Source organism: Malania oleifera, chromosome 4, assembly GCF_029873635.1.
Source record: "Malania oleifera isolate guangnan ecotype guangnan chromosome 4, ASM2987363v1, whole genome shotgun sequence".
NCBI classification, from domain to species: Eukaryota; Viridiplantae; Streptophyta; class Magnoliopsida; order Santalales; family Ximeniaceae; genus Malania; species Malania oleifera.
The window spans coordinates 42,032,739-42,049,386 of record NC_080420.1 but is presented as its reverse complement, the minus strand read 5'-3'; the positions used below and the strand labels follow the sequence as shown (position 1 = coordinate 42,049,386).

The 16,648-nt window shown below is 35.0% G+C and overlaps 1 protein-coding gene across 1 annotated transcript in view; it reads right to left on the bottom strand.

Annotated features, from left to right (window-relative positions):
- Window positions 1-16,314, bottom strand: part of LOC131153300 (amino-acid permease BAT1 homolog) — a 30,870-nt gene extending 14,556 nt beyond the window's left edge. Inside the window, exons 1-5 of the mRNA XM_058105511.1 lie at window positions 16,034-16,314; window positions 15,639-15,899; window positions 2,051-2,069; window positions 1,704-1,923; window positions 1,421-1,602 (exon numbers count right to left, since the gene is read on the bottom strand). Of these exons, the coding sequence (XP_057961494.1) occupies window positions 1,421-1,602; window positions 1,704-1,923; window positions 2,051-2,069; window positions 15,639-15,899; window positions 16,034-16,137 (786 nt within the window). The 5' untranslated portion in view covers window positions 16,138-16,314. The remainder of the gene's footprint in view (window positions 1-1,420; window positions 1,603-1,703; window positions 1,924-2,050; window positions 2,070-15,638; window positions 15,900-16,033) is intronic.
- Between the last annotated feature and the right edge of the window lie 334 nt (window positions 16,315-16,648).

The following is a 16,648-nucleotide window of genomic DNA, read 5'->3' as shown; positions in this document are numbered from 1 at the left end:
GCCTTCTGAAGGAGTGTATAAAGGTATTGTTCCACCCGGTAAAGGAACAGGTTTAGTGAATCCTTTGGTGGTTTTGCCAAAGGCGAGGACGTAGGCTGTGTTGAAGCCGAACCTCGTAAAATCCTGTGTCTCACTCTCTCTTTCCCTTCCTCTTTATTTTCAGCATATTTATATTGCGTGGATGGTTTAAATTTGAAATCATATACACTACGTTTATTTGGAAATCAAACAAACTTAAAGTTTAATTTTGATTTGGGTTGCGGAAACCGAAAGGGAGTACGTTGGTTAAACCATACTTTGCGAAAACCATACGGGAGTACGTTACTTGGTTAAAACACCTAAAGAAAATTAACTAAGAGTTTATTTGAATTCTGAATTTTGGGAAGAGTGTGAATGTGTGGTTGTAAATCATATGAAAGAAGCAAATTTATTTTAACAAGCATATCATTCAACTACAAGGCTTGATTCATATTTATAAGGCATACATAAACAAACAACCATCCTAATTTCTTACTACTGTATATCTTAATTTTGGTTTGGTTGTTTGCCTTCAAATTGTGTTTGGTTAGTTTGGATAGTGTGATTAATTGAAAGGTTGATTGGTGATTTAGTTGTCTAAGTGCTTGTGTTGTTGAATGTATAAAAGAAACCAAGTTATTGTGTGTTTGACAAATTAAACAAACAAGTAAAAGAATTAGATAAATAATAAAAGAAGTTAAGTATTTTTAAAAGGGATTAAAAAGAAAGTTTTTAAATTCCCAATTCACCCCCCTCTTGGGAAGCTATCATAATTTCAACTTCCTATCTTTTCTTTGCAGCTAACATCACCATATAGCTATCTCCTTAGAGCTTATGAGCTTAACTCTTCCTTTCTCTTCTTTAGCTCTCTTTTCCTACTCTTAGAGCTTAGCTTGATGTATAGCATGCCCTTATAGCTACTCCCCATAATAGTACTAATATATATATATATTAGTACTATTATGGGGAGTAGCTATAAGGGCATGCTATACATCAAGTTAAGCTCTAATATTATATATATATATATATTTATGTATAGGAATCTCTTCAAACTTCCACCATTAATTACTCATATTAAATAAGCTGACCCTTTAGTTAACACATACAACCATTAATTCATATTCTTATCATATGGGATACATACCCTACATGTGGAACCCATATCATTCATGTGGGACATATCCTTTGGGATATAAATCCTATAGTTTCGACACTTCAGTGTTAAGAACAAGTAGCTAATAACAGGAGCCTAAATGTGTTGAGTAATAAACAACGGCAAAAGAAAAAAGATTTCCTATATCACGGAGAATTCCTACAAATACCCGGGCATCATACTTCACTTACACATTTGAAGGCAATCAATTTACTTGGGAGGGCAGTAAGAGAGACATAATAAACTCACCATATAAGCAGATGCATCATACCCAGCTAAGGTATTCTGACTCATTAGGAGTCCCACAAAAAATATGTAAGCTTTACTGTTGATCCCAGCACCATTATCAGTGTTGAAGTGGGTGAAAACAAACTTGGCAGTGGCCTTCTCTGTTGAAACCATGGGAATAAGAACCATAAGGACAAAAACACCTGAAAACAGTGAGACCCATAAGATGTCGAACAAAGCAAACACCTCAAACAACATAAAATAAAAAACTGAAATGGAGATATGGCAGGGACGATCTTCATACCCACAAGATTCCATGCGGCAGCAAGCTGTCCAAAGAAGGATAACCAAAATATGGGAAGACTGTTTATGATAGCATGAATGAGCAGAATTCCCCCATGGAAGCCAATAACACTGTATTTAGATGCCACATATCCACCACCATTTTTCCCACCTGTGCTAAGCAGTATTATCACCTGAATCAGCTGTGCAAGTGAAAAATCTACCGTGGTCGTAACAGCCCACTGCAAATGTAAAAGGTCTTTCACATCACAAAGCTTATAATCGAGAATATGACTAACAAATAAAGCTTGGTCTCCAACAACTTATTGATGGTTTTCAAACTTCAAGATAATTGAACTCTATAACTACCTGACCAACAACGTTAAACCTGCAAAAAAATAAACAAATAAATAAAATTACTTACCATGCATCATATATCATTGCAACAAGACAAGAAATGCTCTAATTTACAACTAAATTTTGCCAATATTATAAGCATAATAGTTGCATGATAAAAAAAATAAAAGGCATCCCAAGTCACAATGCTTGCTGCTTTGCGAGGGTAGGGGGAGGATTGCCATGATGAACCCAACCTTACCCCTCCTGTTATGCAAAGAGGCTGTTTCCTTGGACTCAATCCGTGACCAACCCAACTGTAGAGCAGCAACTTTACTATTGATCCAAGGTCCGTCCTCACTACAATTGCATGATCTAGCTTTAAAAAAACTAGGGCAGCACATTGAACATAGAAATTGTGTTTTGGAGAAGGTTATAATGTGGAAGAACATAAACAGGTCAAGAATCTACAATGGTTAGATGCTGTGTACAATCCTAATAGTATGGTTACTCCAATCAAAAGCATTCCATTTTCTACCTCCATTTTTGACTTCCGTTTTCTTTAAATTTTGTCTCTGTATCAGGTTTTCTTGGGTGAACAGAAAGAAATGAAACCAAGATCTCTTGTCTGGTTCATCATTTAATGAATTTAAGGTATTTTGAGAGAGAGAAACTAGCCTTCATAAGTTCAAAGTTCATTGTTTACTACAATAAACCCTGAAGTAAGAGAGGAAGTGACGGAAATTCTTATTTCAAGTTCTCCTCATCATACCTCTCCAATGTACCATAGAACCTATAATCAGTATTGACATTACAATGTAACCCTAGACAAGAATTGTCATGATAAACAAAACCGTAATATTAATGCAAGGCCACTGATCTTGGAACCAAGTAGACAAAGCATAAGGTGATTTGGATCACAGGCTTGGAAGATGACAGCCAAATATTCAAAAGGGAGATTGGATTTTGCCCCAGTCAACAGTAAAGGATTAATAGAAACAGTAAAATGCACAACTTCTCCAGCTACCGTCAGAAGCTAGTGCAATAATAATATGATCATAAAAAAATTTAGGTTCACCATTACACATTTAATATAATATGGAGATCCTTTTTATTGCATTAAATGGTTTTGTAAAGGACCTTATGGAGTAACAAATCAACATTCTTTGTGTGCTATAGTTCTTCCCCATCTCTTGAGATTCTTGAATTCTATTTAGGAACAAGGCATATCATGTTTTCGGACACGCAATCCCAACTGAAGATTAGTTCACGATTTCTTTGTCATACCAATGGTGTGACTGAACAATACAATAGGCAGCATCAAACTCTTGCCTAACAAGTTTTTGAAGGCATCGCCTCTTATCAACTCATTTTAACTGCATGGAATTATTGAATCCACTTAAAACTCCATCGGGTCCCTAAGAAGTCAACTGAAAGGGAACGCAATAGAAATTTAAAACCTGATAATAATTGTCAAAAAAAAAAAATTCCCGCTGTGTGAAGCTTATATATAAGATAAGTCATACATTTACTATAAAAAGGCAATCCAATTGCCAATATCTTTGAAGTTTTTTCCTTTTTGGTTTTTTTTATATTAAAATATTAAATAATGGTTCAGTGTTAACTCAACCGCCGTTTGACGCATGGCAAAAATTGCTAGATCATCCGCGCTGCGCAGGAGACCATTGCAGGGAGGAGCCAAACGTTGTGAAGGAGGAGCCGAACATTGGGAAAGAATGTGTATAAAGGGGAGATAAGGTATGTCTTATCATGCATGACGACCCATATGCTAGTGGTTTCCTCAATTCCTTTGGCGGTGATCAGAAATATTAATTTCATTCTCTTTTCTTTTCTCTGGGGAGAGAGTAATTGTAGGGCGAAGATGAATTGGTGTGTTTGGTCAAAGGTTTGTAAACCCCTAGATAAAGGGGGTGTTGGCATTAGGGACCTTAATGATGTTCAAAGATCCTTTCACATGAAGTTTGCTTGGAGACCAATGATGTTAGGAAATCTTTGGACCCGTTTTCTTTAAGACTAAATATGTTAAATTAGGCCACATGGCTTCAATCAATTATACTCCTACATGCTCTCGATTTTGGAAGTCAATCTTAAAGATTTTTCTAGTAGTCTATGAGTATGTTTATGTGAAGGTTAGAGAAGAAAAAATATTTTTTGGTTTGATAAATGATTGAGCAGTGATCCCCTTGTAGAGTGTTCTCACATGGTCCAGCATCCTGAGTCTAAGATTTAAGATTGCAGGAAGTCGGAGAATTGGGATACTGATATGCTGAGAGATTTGGTAGGGGTCCCCAAAACGAATGAGATTTTGTTGACGTCTGTAAAGCACAAATCGGGCCCTGATGTGTTTATTTGGAAGCCTTCCATAGATGGAAAATTTTCAATTGTATCGGCTTGGGAGGTGATAAGAATTAAAGGGGAGTAATACCCGTTGATGGAGTGGGTCTGGCATAAACTTATAGCTAAGAAAGTATCGATGTGTATGTGGAAAGTCATGCTCCAATGTCTTCTTATAGAAACTAGGAATTGATATGGTTTCTTGCTGCAACTGTTGCATGGAAAAAAAAAAGAGGAATCTATTGGATTTTTGAGTCCAATCCGTGCTTTGATGCTGACAAATCACCAGTATCTTATGTGTGCATTTAGTTTGTGAACAAGTTTTCATTTCAACACGAACATGGAAAATGGAAGCCAACAGGGACATATAACTCACACACTACTGGCGAATTCCATGGAAAATGAAGAGTAAAAGAAGAAGACATTTTTTTATTTTAGTTGTAATGCATTTAATTTTCATATCTTTGGTCTATAATAATGCATGCATCTACATGATATGGATAAAATGCTCAGAATGACCATAGATAGACCCTAGGGACCAACACACTTCATAGAAAATATTTTCCTAAAATACTAAAATCATACAAAAGGTTTAGAAATAATTTAGGGTCAAATTTGGGGAAAAAAACAGACTCGGTCGACCGACGTTGATTTTTTGGGCTTAATTTAAAAGTCCGGTCAACCGAATCCTTGGCAGTATAAATGCCTCGGTCGACCGAATAGGTTAGAAGTCAACATGTTGACTTCGCTCGATCGACCGTTTTGTTTTGAACACACCGTCCTCGGTCGACCGAACCAATAACCTTTGACACTCCAACTACTTAGTCGACCAAACCTTGTAGTTCAAACTGGCCATGGTCGACCGAACCATATGAGCGATCAACAGAACCTTAGCCATGGTCGACCGAACCTACAAAGGGTTTAAAATCGCCCTGACACGATCAACCAAATTTGTAATTCAAAATTGACACGGTCGACCGAATTTAGTAATATGGTCGACCGAACCTTGAATATGGTCGATTGAACCTCTTGGGTTGGCAAAATTTTTACAGCAGATAAACGAGGTTAATTTTAATTAAATATCATTAATCTTTTTTCTAAAATGACCTCCGTGTCCCTAACGGTCATATTTTCTTGAAACTCTATATATACCCCTTCATTTGCTTAGATTAGAAACTTTGATTAGCATTAAATTCTCTCAAATTATTTCTTAATCAAAGTTCCCCCAAATAACCTTTTTATTGCAAAATCATTTTGAGGTCAATTTTTATACTCTCCAAACTCTCTTTCATTTTTTCTTAAAAATCATTTTTACAAGAGAGTATTTTTATTTGGGCATTTATTTCATTCAAGAGTTTTATTCTCTCTTTCTTGCATGTTTTGAGAGTAAAGCTTTGGGATTTCTCCACATATTTCCATGGTAAATATTTTTTTAGAGAAATATATCCTTGCTTTGATTTGCACATAAAGTTTTAAATGTTTGTATTCTATTTTGTGTGCGTAAAGCTTTTGAAAGTAAAACCCTAGGCTCTCCTATTTCTTATTGCAAATATTTTCGGAGAAATATTTGATTTAGGATTTAAATCTTTGAGGTCCTCATCATACATATTATATTCAAAGATTACAAAAATTATTTTGAAAGCACACTTTCTCTACTGAGCAAAATTTCATGTCATAAGAAAGTGTATGTATTTTGAGCATTAATGTGTACATCTCTGCTTGTATTTTAGAAACATGTTTTATGTACAAAAATATTTTATTAGATCGGTTGGATTCAGCTCAGAATTGAACCGGGAAGTCTCAACCCTGTAAGTGAGACCGGTTGGGTTCAGCCTGTAAATTGAGCTGAGCAGTCTCCACCCAGTAAGGGAAATAAGTTGGGCTCAACCTTATAATTGAGTTGGGGTTTACCTCGCCCCGTAAGGAGAGGTTGTACGGCTTCTGCTCGCCTATTTAAGTGAGTAGGGATAAAGGAATCCTTAGGGGGTATGCCCAAGGCGAGGACATAGGCTGGTTTGGCTGAACCTCGATAACAAATATCGTGTGCCTCTCTCTCTTCTTATCTCATTAAATTACTGCACTTTAACTTCTGCATGTGTATGTGTTCATTTATCATTATAATTATTTGCATGCACACCTCTATTTAAATGAGATATGTTCCAAGTGTATGTCTGCATTTATCGTTTTATTAATTTACATTCACACGTGAAAATGGGATATTATATGTGGTGAATCGGCATAAATGTTTAAATTAGCCAAAAAATTTTAAAACTCAATTCACCCCCCGTTTGGGATCACACCAATCCCAACAGAATCCCCCAATCATGTTCTAAGTACGGGTTCCATCGCAAGTTTTGTTTGGAAAATAGTGTGTCTGGCTTGGGAATTCTAAACTTTGATGATGAACCTTGGATGGTGAAAATTAGTAGATAGTTCAGATGTGCCAAAAAATCAACCCAAAAAGATACAATCATCAGTTTGTTACCTACTATAATTTCTCGAAAACTTTGGCTCAAACGTTTTGGCTCTCTAAAATTGCAAAAGACATGAATGGTTCTCTGCCTTCTATTGATAAGAATTTATTTGAAGAGTTCCAAATATAAACGATAACTCTGTCGACGAGGTTTTGGCTCTCTAAAATTACAGAAGCCATGAATGGTTCTCTACCTTCTATTGATAAGAATTTATTGGAAGAGTTCCAAATGAAAACAATAACTCTGAAGGCTAGAACTCCTCAAAAAGTAGTCTAGGAAAAACTTCCTGTAGGTTGGTTGAAGCTAAATATTGATGGCTCTTATAGAGGAAATCTGGGTTATTGTAGTGGTGGTGGCATCATCCGTGACTCTTCAAGTAATATTAAGGCCGCTTTCTTTAAAAAATTTGAGTCAGGTACTAATAATGGAGCGGAGTTGCAGGCTCTTAATAGTGGTGTTCGGCTCTGTAAAGAGTTGGGATATCATAATATTTGTATTGAAAGCGACACAAACTTGGTGTGGGATGGATCACATCTGGAATTTGCTCTTCTGGGTACTTATGTGACTTTTGGGAATTGTTAGAGGAGGAGCTACAAGGCCTTCAATTTTCTATAAAGCACTGATTTAGAGAAAGTAACCAGGTGGTGGATTACTTGGCTCGTCAAGGCGAGAGAGGCAACACGATGAGATATTTTGTAAGCATGGTTCAAAATCGCGGTTGCAGGTAACGTCGCATAACTGTCGCGGGTCGCGGGAGACGCGGGCGTAATGGTCATGAATTTTTTTCACGCATGCACAACCATGCCAAAATCGAAAAATAAGCATGAAATCCATTAATAAATGATTTTTAATGAATTTTGAAGGCTTTCATTCAACCTACAAATGCTTTTTAATAGGCATTATGATTTTTATATTAATTTTAGTGCGCTGTTTACAAAAAAAAAAATATTTTTTTATAGTTTACATTACTTTAATGAGTAAAAAGATTTAGAAATGTAAGAATCAATTAATTAAAGTCATAAAGTTACTAAAAATGAATCAATAAACCCAATACTCAATATACACATTACACATACATGAATTTAAAAAGTGATTAATATCAAATATCAATAAATAGTTAAAAATACATGAATACGATATTACAAATTTATAATATAATACATGTCACCACCAAAAAGAATGATGTGGAGGGTCTTCATAATTTGCATCTGTATTTTGAGATTGGGATGGGAAATTATCTCCCCATCCTTGTGGAAATACATAGTTGAATAAACCCAAGTTTGCGTCATTTCGTTGTTGCTCTTGAAAATGTACAGATGATGAAAATCCTCCTGAATAATGTCCATAAGTTGGGGCAAGGGCTAGCTCTGGGTAGTGTGTAGAAGAAGACTCACTAGATCCTGAAATTCCTGATCCACTAGGATAAAAATGTGAGTCACGAGATGCATAATGTGGATATGCTGGATGAGATCCATATGATTGTGATGATGAACCATCCAAACCAAAGTCGCCAAAACTACGAACCACGCCATATGAATCTTCAGTAGAATCACTAGGGTCACCACGAGCACTCCTTCTCTTGAGTTATGAAGATTGGTTCCCTGAAAGAATACCCAAGTCATAATTTTCAGGTATGTCATGTAGTCCATAAGGATCAGAAGGATGTATATCCCTTGCAAATGATGTACCTGCGTCATATCCATAATTATATTCTACAACGTCGCCTCCACCACCACCACTACCACCCCCCCTCCCCCAAAAACCGCAACTCCAGCACCACTATTACCATCATCATCACTTGGTGGGCTCAAACCAAGATTGTCATCACTTTGTGTACGTTCAGGGCTTGAACTTGAATCATCATGCGCGTTTATTGGAGGTTGATCGCCTCATTCTGTAGTACCACCAACTTCTTCATTTAACCAATTTGAATTGTCCTAACCGTCGAGTAGTGGTGTCTCTCTCTCCTCTAACCATTGACTTAAAGGATCATCTTCTTCGAACATGTAGTCCAAATTGTTAGGATTGAAACCCTCTTCAATTTCTTGTTGGTTTCTTCTCATTGTACGTCTTAACTTTAACCTCATGTTGTAATGTACGAAAACAAGTTTTTGTAGTCTCATGTACTTTAATCTATTTCTTATTTTTGTATGGATGAGGCTAAAGGTGCTCCAATTACGCTCACAATTCGAAGCTGATGTGGTCTGGCTAAGAACTCTGATTGTTATTCTTTGGTATTCAGAAGCACACAAGTCATAATGAATCCACCATTCAGCTGCATGAATAATTAAAAAGAGTTTTATATTAGTATAACGTATATTTCAAAAGTCAAATTTGAACATAAAGAGAGAAAATAATGTCATTCATCCATTATTTACCAAGATTTGTTTGTTTCACTGCCCTTTAAGCCAACAGGGTTCCAAAAGTTTCCTGCCTATCTCGATATAACAATAACTAAAAAAGGATGATTGTGAAATATAATTAATTAATTAGATGTATTAATAATTATTTTTTGAAAGTATTAAAGAATACTAGAATAATTCATTATTCAATTTAATGGAACTAATACTTACTTGATTAATAGCCCGAATTTGAGTATCTCTATTGGGTACGAACTTGGTTATCATTTTTTTAGCCCCATCCATGACTTATCTAACAACTTCAGGAGAGGGTGGGGCACCATAAAGGAATTGTAGGTTCAAAAAATACCCTACAATTAAATTTAGAAACATATTAATCAATAGTTTTGTAATGCAACTATGCATAATTTAAAAGTTAAAATAATAAGAAATTGTAGTTGATTTACACTTACCAGCAATGTGCAAATCTTGGTGCAACTGAAACTCCACCGGTTGTCAAAATTTTCCAATAGTCTTTGTAAAACTGGCAATCTTTTTGAATGACCAACTTCACCCTATCAATTGCCTCGTATATGAAACTCATGGTTGGTTTTTCATCACCATCAACCAATTTAAGAACTTTCACTAAGGGTTCTTACACTTTAATTATATCAGAGGTCTTTTGCCAAAACTCATTGCCTAAGATAATTTTCTTTGAATTATATGTTGAGCCTGATTTTGCCATCCCAAACCTTGAGTTTTTCCAAGCATCAGATGTAAACATTTCCCTTAATGCTTGTTTATGTCTGACAATAGTCTTCAAAGCAATAAAATTTGCGGCAAATCAAGTGATGCCAGGGCGAAGTAACTCTCTATTATTTGTGAATTTCTTCATGAAATTCACTGTCTATGTGTGGTTGTAAATAAATGAGGTTATTGTTCTTGCATCTTCTAAGACCTTCTTAATGTTACTTTTCTTACCAATATCTTCAAGAATAAAGTCTATACAATGAGCTGCACATGCTGTCCAATAGAGATTGAGTCTCTTCTGCATTAATAATTTTCCTCCTGCCTTCATTGCAGCTTCATTATCAGTCACTACTTGGACAACATTCTCCTCTCCAATTTCTTCAACCACCTCGTCCATTAATCTGAAATGAAATTATAGATTCAATAATTACCACTATTTAATTAAAAACATGCAAGTTCATAATACTATTTGCATATACAATTAAAATTAGAAAATTACCTGAAATAATATTCAGTTGTTCTGTTTAGCACATCAGAGGCATCAACTAATTTAAGAAACACAATGTCTCTATCGCAATAAACTAAAATGTTTATAATATGTTTTCTAATTGGTCCTGACCAATCATCACACATAAGGGTTACACCTCTCTCCTTCCAAATTCTAGCAAAAGAAGTTATATAATTTTTCATTTCTTGATATTCTTGTTCCAAATAAATTTCAGATATCTCATAGGGTGATGGACCCTTCATCCCCTTTCCACCCTCTACAGCAATATCACGCATAAGCTGCATAAATGGAGAGTCAGCTACATTCGCTGGAATCCGATTATAAATTAGGAATTTTCCAACTGCTTTTCCTAATTTACTTCTTAAACCTTTCAGTAATTTAGTGTTGATTTTTGATTGTTTCACACTCTTGCTTCTTTCTAAAATAGGATCCATTATCTTTAGTCTAACTTCAAGGGCATCAAGATTGATCAATTGTCGTACACTATCTCCAGCTTCTCAACCACTATAAGATCGAACTCCTGCTCTATTGAAACCACTGGTAGCACCACTATTAGAGCCACCTCCCTCTTCATAAATATTACCCCCTTTAGATGTTCTTACTCGAAATCTTTGTCTCTCTTCCCATTGTTGCTGTGATCGTATTCTTTCTTGTCGAGCAAATCTCATACTTTCTTCTTCCAAGTCTCCTTCATCGCTTAAATTCTCAAACTCTCGTCTAATTTGGGCTTCTGCTTCTTCTTGCATTTTTTGTTTATCTCTTTTCTTCTCAGCATATTGTTGTAGATGTTTCATTATTTGTTCTCTAACTTGTGTTGTCACATTTGAGCATCCAGCTACTTGACCTTTTTTATGTGTCAAGTGTTGTTTCAAGCATGTAATGTCTCCTTTAATTATCTTCCCACATAACTTACACATAATAACATATCCATTATCGTCCACCGCAGTACCAAAATATTATCCAATATCCTTACTAAGTTCTCATTTCCTCTATCACGTAACATATTGATAAGACTTAATTTGATGATCTCTACACAAAACATAGAGAAAATATAAAGTTACAATCTTTCTAAAAAAAATGACAAGAATAATATTATAATTAGTAATTTAGTAAATATTAAATAATAAGTACTAAATAGTCCTTCTAATTTTAAATACTTATTACGTAAAAATAAAATATAATATTTGATTAAAAATAATAAGTAATGTTTAATTTATTTTTATATTTAAATAAACAAAATTATAAAATATTAGATATTTTATTACAAAAAAATATATTCCTTTATCTTTAAAAAGATATTTTTATTATTTTTTATAACTTGATTTTATTTTCATTTATAACTATAAGAAATTAACATTGTAATTTTAAAGGTAGAAAAGACTTTTGCTCTACTTTCATATACATCACAGTATCACTAATAGAGATCAATACAGTACAAATTGACTATATAACTTTTTAAGCATTTTCTCAATTTATGGATTAAAATTAAATTTTTCTACAAATTCCAGTAGTAAACTAGTAATTAGTAAAAATCTGAATTATTAATATATTAACTATTAGGTTAAAATTTTTTTCATTAAGTTATCAATTTTTATTTTATTTGATAACTAAAAACAAAAAATAGATCATGTAACTATTTATTTTACCTAATTTTAAATTTAAGGTCAAAAAAATGTTTTAAACTTAAAAAATATTTACAAATAGGAAATATGTGATGGAACTAGATTTTCCTAATTACCGTTCAAATAATATAAGACAATTAAAATATTCATAAATTAAGAAAATTTTATTTTACATAATTATTATTGTTTTCTAATTTTTTACTCTATTAAATTACTCTTTTTTTTTTAATTCAATTTAACAAACATAATTTACAATAAATTATAATTAAAAAAAAAACATAATAAAAAGTTTAAGATGTGGGTGTTAGTGTTGACCGAAATTTTAAAGCTTATCTCATACGCTGAGATGAGTAGAGGCTAGAGAGTCTGAGTGAGACCGAGAGAGGGGAGGGGACTCGGAGGAGCCTTGAAGCCTCGAAGCTTCGTGCGACGACTGGCGAAGGGCTGGCTGGTGGCGGCGAGTGCGATGACTGGAAGAGGCTGTCGTAGGGCTATCGATGACTCCAAGCTCCGTGCGACGACTGGCAGATGGCTAGTTGGTGGCAGCGAGTGCGACGACTGGCGGATGAAACTGCCTTCGGCCACTCTCAAGCTTCAAAGAACTTAGTTAGGATCAGGATTCAGGAAGGCTAGACGAAGGCTGCGAAGATGGGTAGATCTGCTCAGGCTTCGAAGAAGTGAAGGCGTGAAGCCTTCTTATTGCTTCGGCGGCTCAGCCAACAAAATTTCAAGGTAAGTTTTTTTTCTCTTTGAATGTTAGATTTAGTTAGATTAAATGGCAGATGGGTGGGTGGCTGGGACTCAGGAGAGGGGGAAAGGAGCGGTGCACAGCAGAAAGGAGATTCTGCAAGCTGTCGGCATGTAACGGTCTGTAACGGACCGTTACAAAGTGTAACGTTGGGGTAACATCCGTTACAGACCGTTACAGCTATGAATTTTTTCCGAGCCGCATTATCAGCCCGTATCGGTTTCGGAGCCCTTGATTTACGTTACGTATCGGCCATTACGTAGCGTTATTTAAAACCATGTTTGTAAGTGATGTACAGCCGAGTAAAATGAGAGGTCTAATTCGTATAGATAAGATGAGTATTCTAAACTTTCGTTTTTAATTGGCATCATTTGGTTCTCCTATGTTTTCCTCAGGTTTATGTTTTGCAGGTAATTGTCATCAGTTTGCAAGTATTTTTTTTCTGTTTGTGTTTGTTTTGTTTTGATTCATATGATGTTGTTTAGTTTGTTTTAGTTGGATTTTGGTACGTGTTTTGTTAGGCTTGTTTTGGTCTTGTTATCTAGGATGGTTTTGCTAGTTTAATTATAAATTCCTTGTGACTTGTTTGTAACCACGGTTTTCCTCCGTCATAAGTGAGGGCTATCAATAAATTTGGGTTTTTCATTAAAAAAAAAATGAAATTCTTATATTATTTCATTCGTTAGTTTGATTCAAAAATTGTGTTAGTTTGCAGTATAAACTAGTATTTGATACGTTCAATATGGTTTTATTGAACCAAATTTTGTGATTGGAAGCATCATTTGGAAACCCCCAATTTGTGGTTAGGGTTTATTCTATTTTTCTATTTAATTTGTTTAAATTTGTTATTATTTTCATGTGAAATTTGTAGTCAATTATAATTTTTTTTGTTGCTAATTTGTTTTCTACAATAAAGAATTTATTTTTTTGGACTATCATACTGTATTCACATGTAATTTGGCTCCATCCACTTTATTTATTGTTTATAATTTTAAAAAATAATGCTTAATCTTATAAGTAAACAATGATCAAATTATATCATAAATTCTTAAATTCTGATTAAAATAATCTACCAAAGCTGACCAAATAAATCTATCTAAACTATAATAATTTTCTTGTAATTTTATTATTTTATAATTACAGTTGTTTATTAAGTTTGAAATTTTAAAATTCGTAGTCGAATTAAAATCGTTTTTAATATATATTAAATTAATTGAGTGATAATTAAAAATAAAAATTAAAAAATTTAGTAATTCAATTCATTGGGAGTATTGGTGCACTTTCATTCTTGTTGGACGACAGTCTAAATGCGGAGGGTGTGGATGCACCCGCCATGCCATCTTGTTCCCATCTAACATCATTATATAAGTCATCTCCCCATCCACTTCATATGGATAATGATGATGATGTAGTGCATCAAGGCGGAGATGATAGACTTACAGGACAACGACGAGCAAGAGACTGGATGAAGATGACCAACAAGGAGAGGACGGACGAAGATGGTAGCCACTGTGACACCGGAGACAACCTGCGTGTGACACTTGAGTAGGCATTTGTTGTATATGTAGTATGATTCTTTTGATTTCATTTGTATAGCCTCATTGCATTATTTATGTATAATGGGGGATGTTTATTTGTTGTTCCCCAATATGTATATGTAAATGGAAACTACTGCTTGCATACTCTCAATGTATGCAGTTGTGCATGAAAATTGTGAAATACTGTCATCGATTGCATGAATTCAACATAGTGTGAATGTTAACATTGGTGTATGAAAGATGTGAAAGTACTAGTATTGATTACCGATGAAAATTATTTTCTTTGAACAGGTGCAAGCATGGATGGATATACTCGATTTTAGGAGGAGACCTGTCAAAAATTTTACAGTATTTCAATATAGTGTAAATGTAAACAGTTATGTATGAAAGTTGTGAGAATACTGATATCAATTGCTGAGAAAATTGTTTTCTTTGAATATGTGCAAGCATGGATGGATATACTCAATTTTAAGAGAAAACTTTGTTAAAGTTTTTATAATAATTTATTGGCTCATATATTACCAAAAAGTTGAAATTAAGTGATAAAGATTTTTATTCAAATAGCATTCTTTTGATAATTTGTTTTCATTCAATGAAATCGATTGAAATTGATATTTATAGATCCAAACAATTCTAATAAAAAAAAATCACATTTTGTAAGCAGTCCAAAACTCGTTGGTTGGTCCAGCGATTTTTTAGCAAAACTCGCTGGACCATCTAGCGAGTTTTGGCTACCACACGTCAAACAGCGGGTAACCCCATTTAAAACTCACTCGATGGTCAGTTTTGCTTAAGAATCGCTAATCCACTCAGCAAATTTTAGGACGTATCAAAGAGGAAAATAAAGTTCTCATCGAACTGTTATTTAATATTTTAATATTAAAAAAACTAAAAAAGAAAAAAAACTTAAAATCTTTGGCCATTGTAGACCCCAGTTGCTAAACTGCAATTCCCAAGATTGTTTTAAATCCTCAAAAAGTGGAGGCTCAAGCAAAGTTGTGACCAAAGTATTTTTTTCCTGGTTGGAAGTCAGGGTACTGAAGTGTGAATGAAGATGAATATCAACTCGAATTGGGCACTACTAAATTAAGAAACTTTGCTTAGAGTTACTTAATTACCAGCGGCCAGCCTGAGGGTGTCCAAAGAATATCTAAATAAACCAAAATATGGGGACTTAAGCGAAGATGTGTGACATTTGAAGTGAACAAAATCCATTTGAAAAAGGAAACTGAGCTAAAATGCAGGCTACCTGAACATGAAACTGAGAAAATGAGAAAAACAAGTTACCAGCCAGTCAACCATGAGGCAAAGGGTGCCCAACTTGGGCCAGCAAGCTTGGCACTCCAATAGTAGAGACCCCCAGAAGTTGGATAAGAGGAACAAATCTCAGCCATGGACAAACCAACAAACATGGTGAAGATGCCAGCTACAAACCACCCATAAACCATGACAACAGGGCCCCCAAACTTCAGCCCTGTGTTGTAAAGGGTAGTGATTCCAGTAAGCACAGATATGATTGAGAATGAAAACGCAAAATTCGAAAACATCCTGCAATTTCGAACAATACCCATCAACCAAACACCTCAAACATAACATTTCTTCCAAAACCCGAATTGGGCATTCGAAAAATCAACAGAAAGAAGCAAACAGAGAACCAAGAGAAGGGGTTTAGAGCAATTTACGAGAGATCCCGCTTGAGTTCCTGCTTGTACCCAAGCTCGTGGAGACGGGAATGGCCGGAATCCACCGAAACACCGCCGTTTTCAACTCCGGATGGCGTACCCATTTCTTCCCCACTACCCCAAACTATCTCACAACACACGCGGACGCACACAGACGCACGCAGAGAGAGAGAGAGAGAGAGAGAGAGAGAGACAGAGACAGAGACAGAGAGAGATTTGCTTCCTCAACAGTCGAACTTCAAAATTCTTCCAAAATCCTTCTTTTAATCTTAATATTTCGATCTCCAGTCCTTGTGGGAATTTTTTCCTTCCGTGGATTCTTTGATGATTCACAACAAAATATCTACAAGCACTGCAGCTGCCTAATCCAATCATCTCTCCCTGACGTCAAGCTCCGAACAGGGAAGGCTGTCATTGGCTGTCCTTCTATATTTCAATATAACAATAATGCATGGGTGATTTGATGGCGATGCCCATTTCCACTCTTCCTCTATTATTAAATGCTCTTTGAAAATGGCGAATTGCTCACATATGGCTTACGACTCAGATTAGTCTCAACAAAGAAAGAAGTAAAAAGAGATTGCGCACAGACAAAGATTTTCGTAGCAAATACGC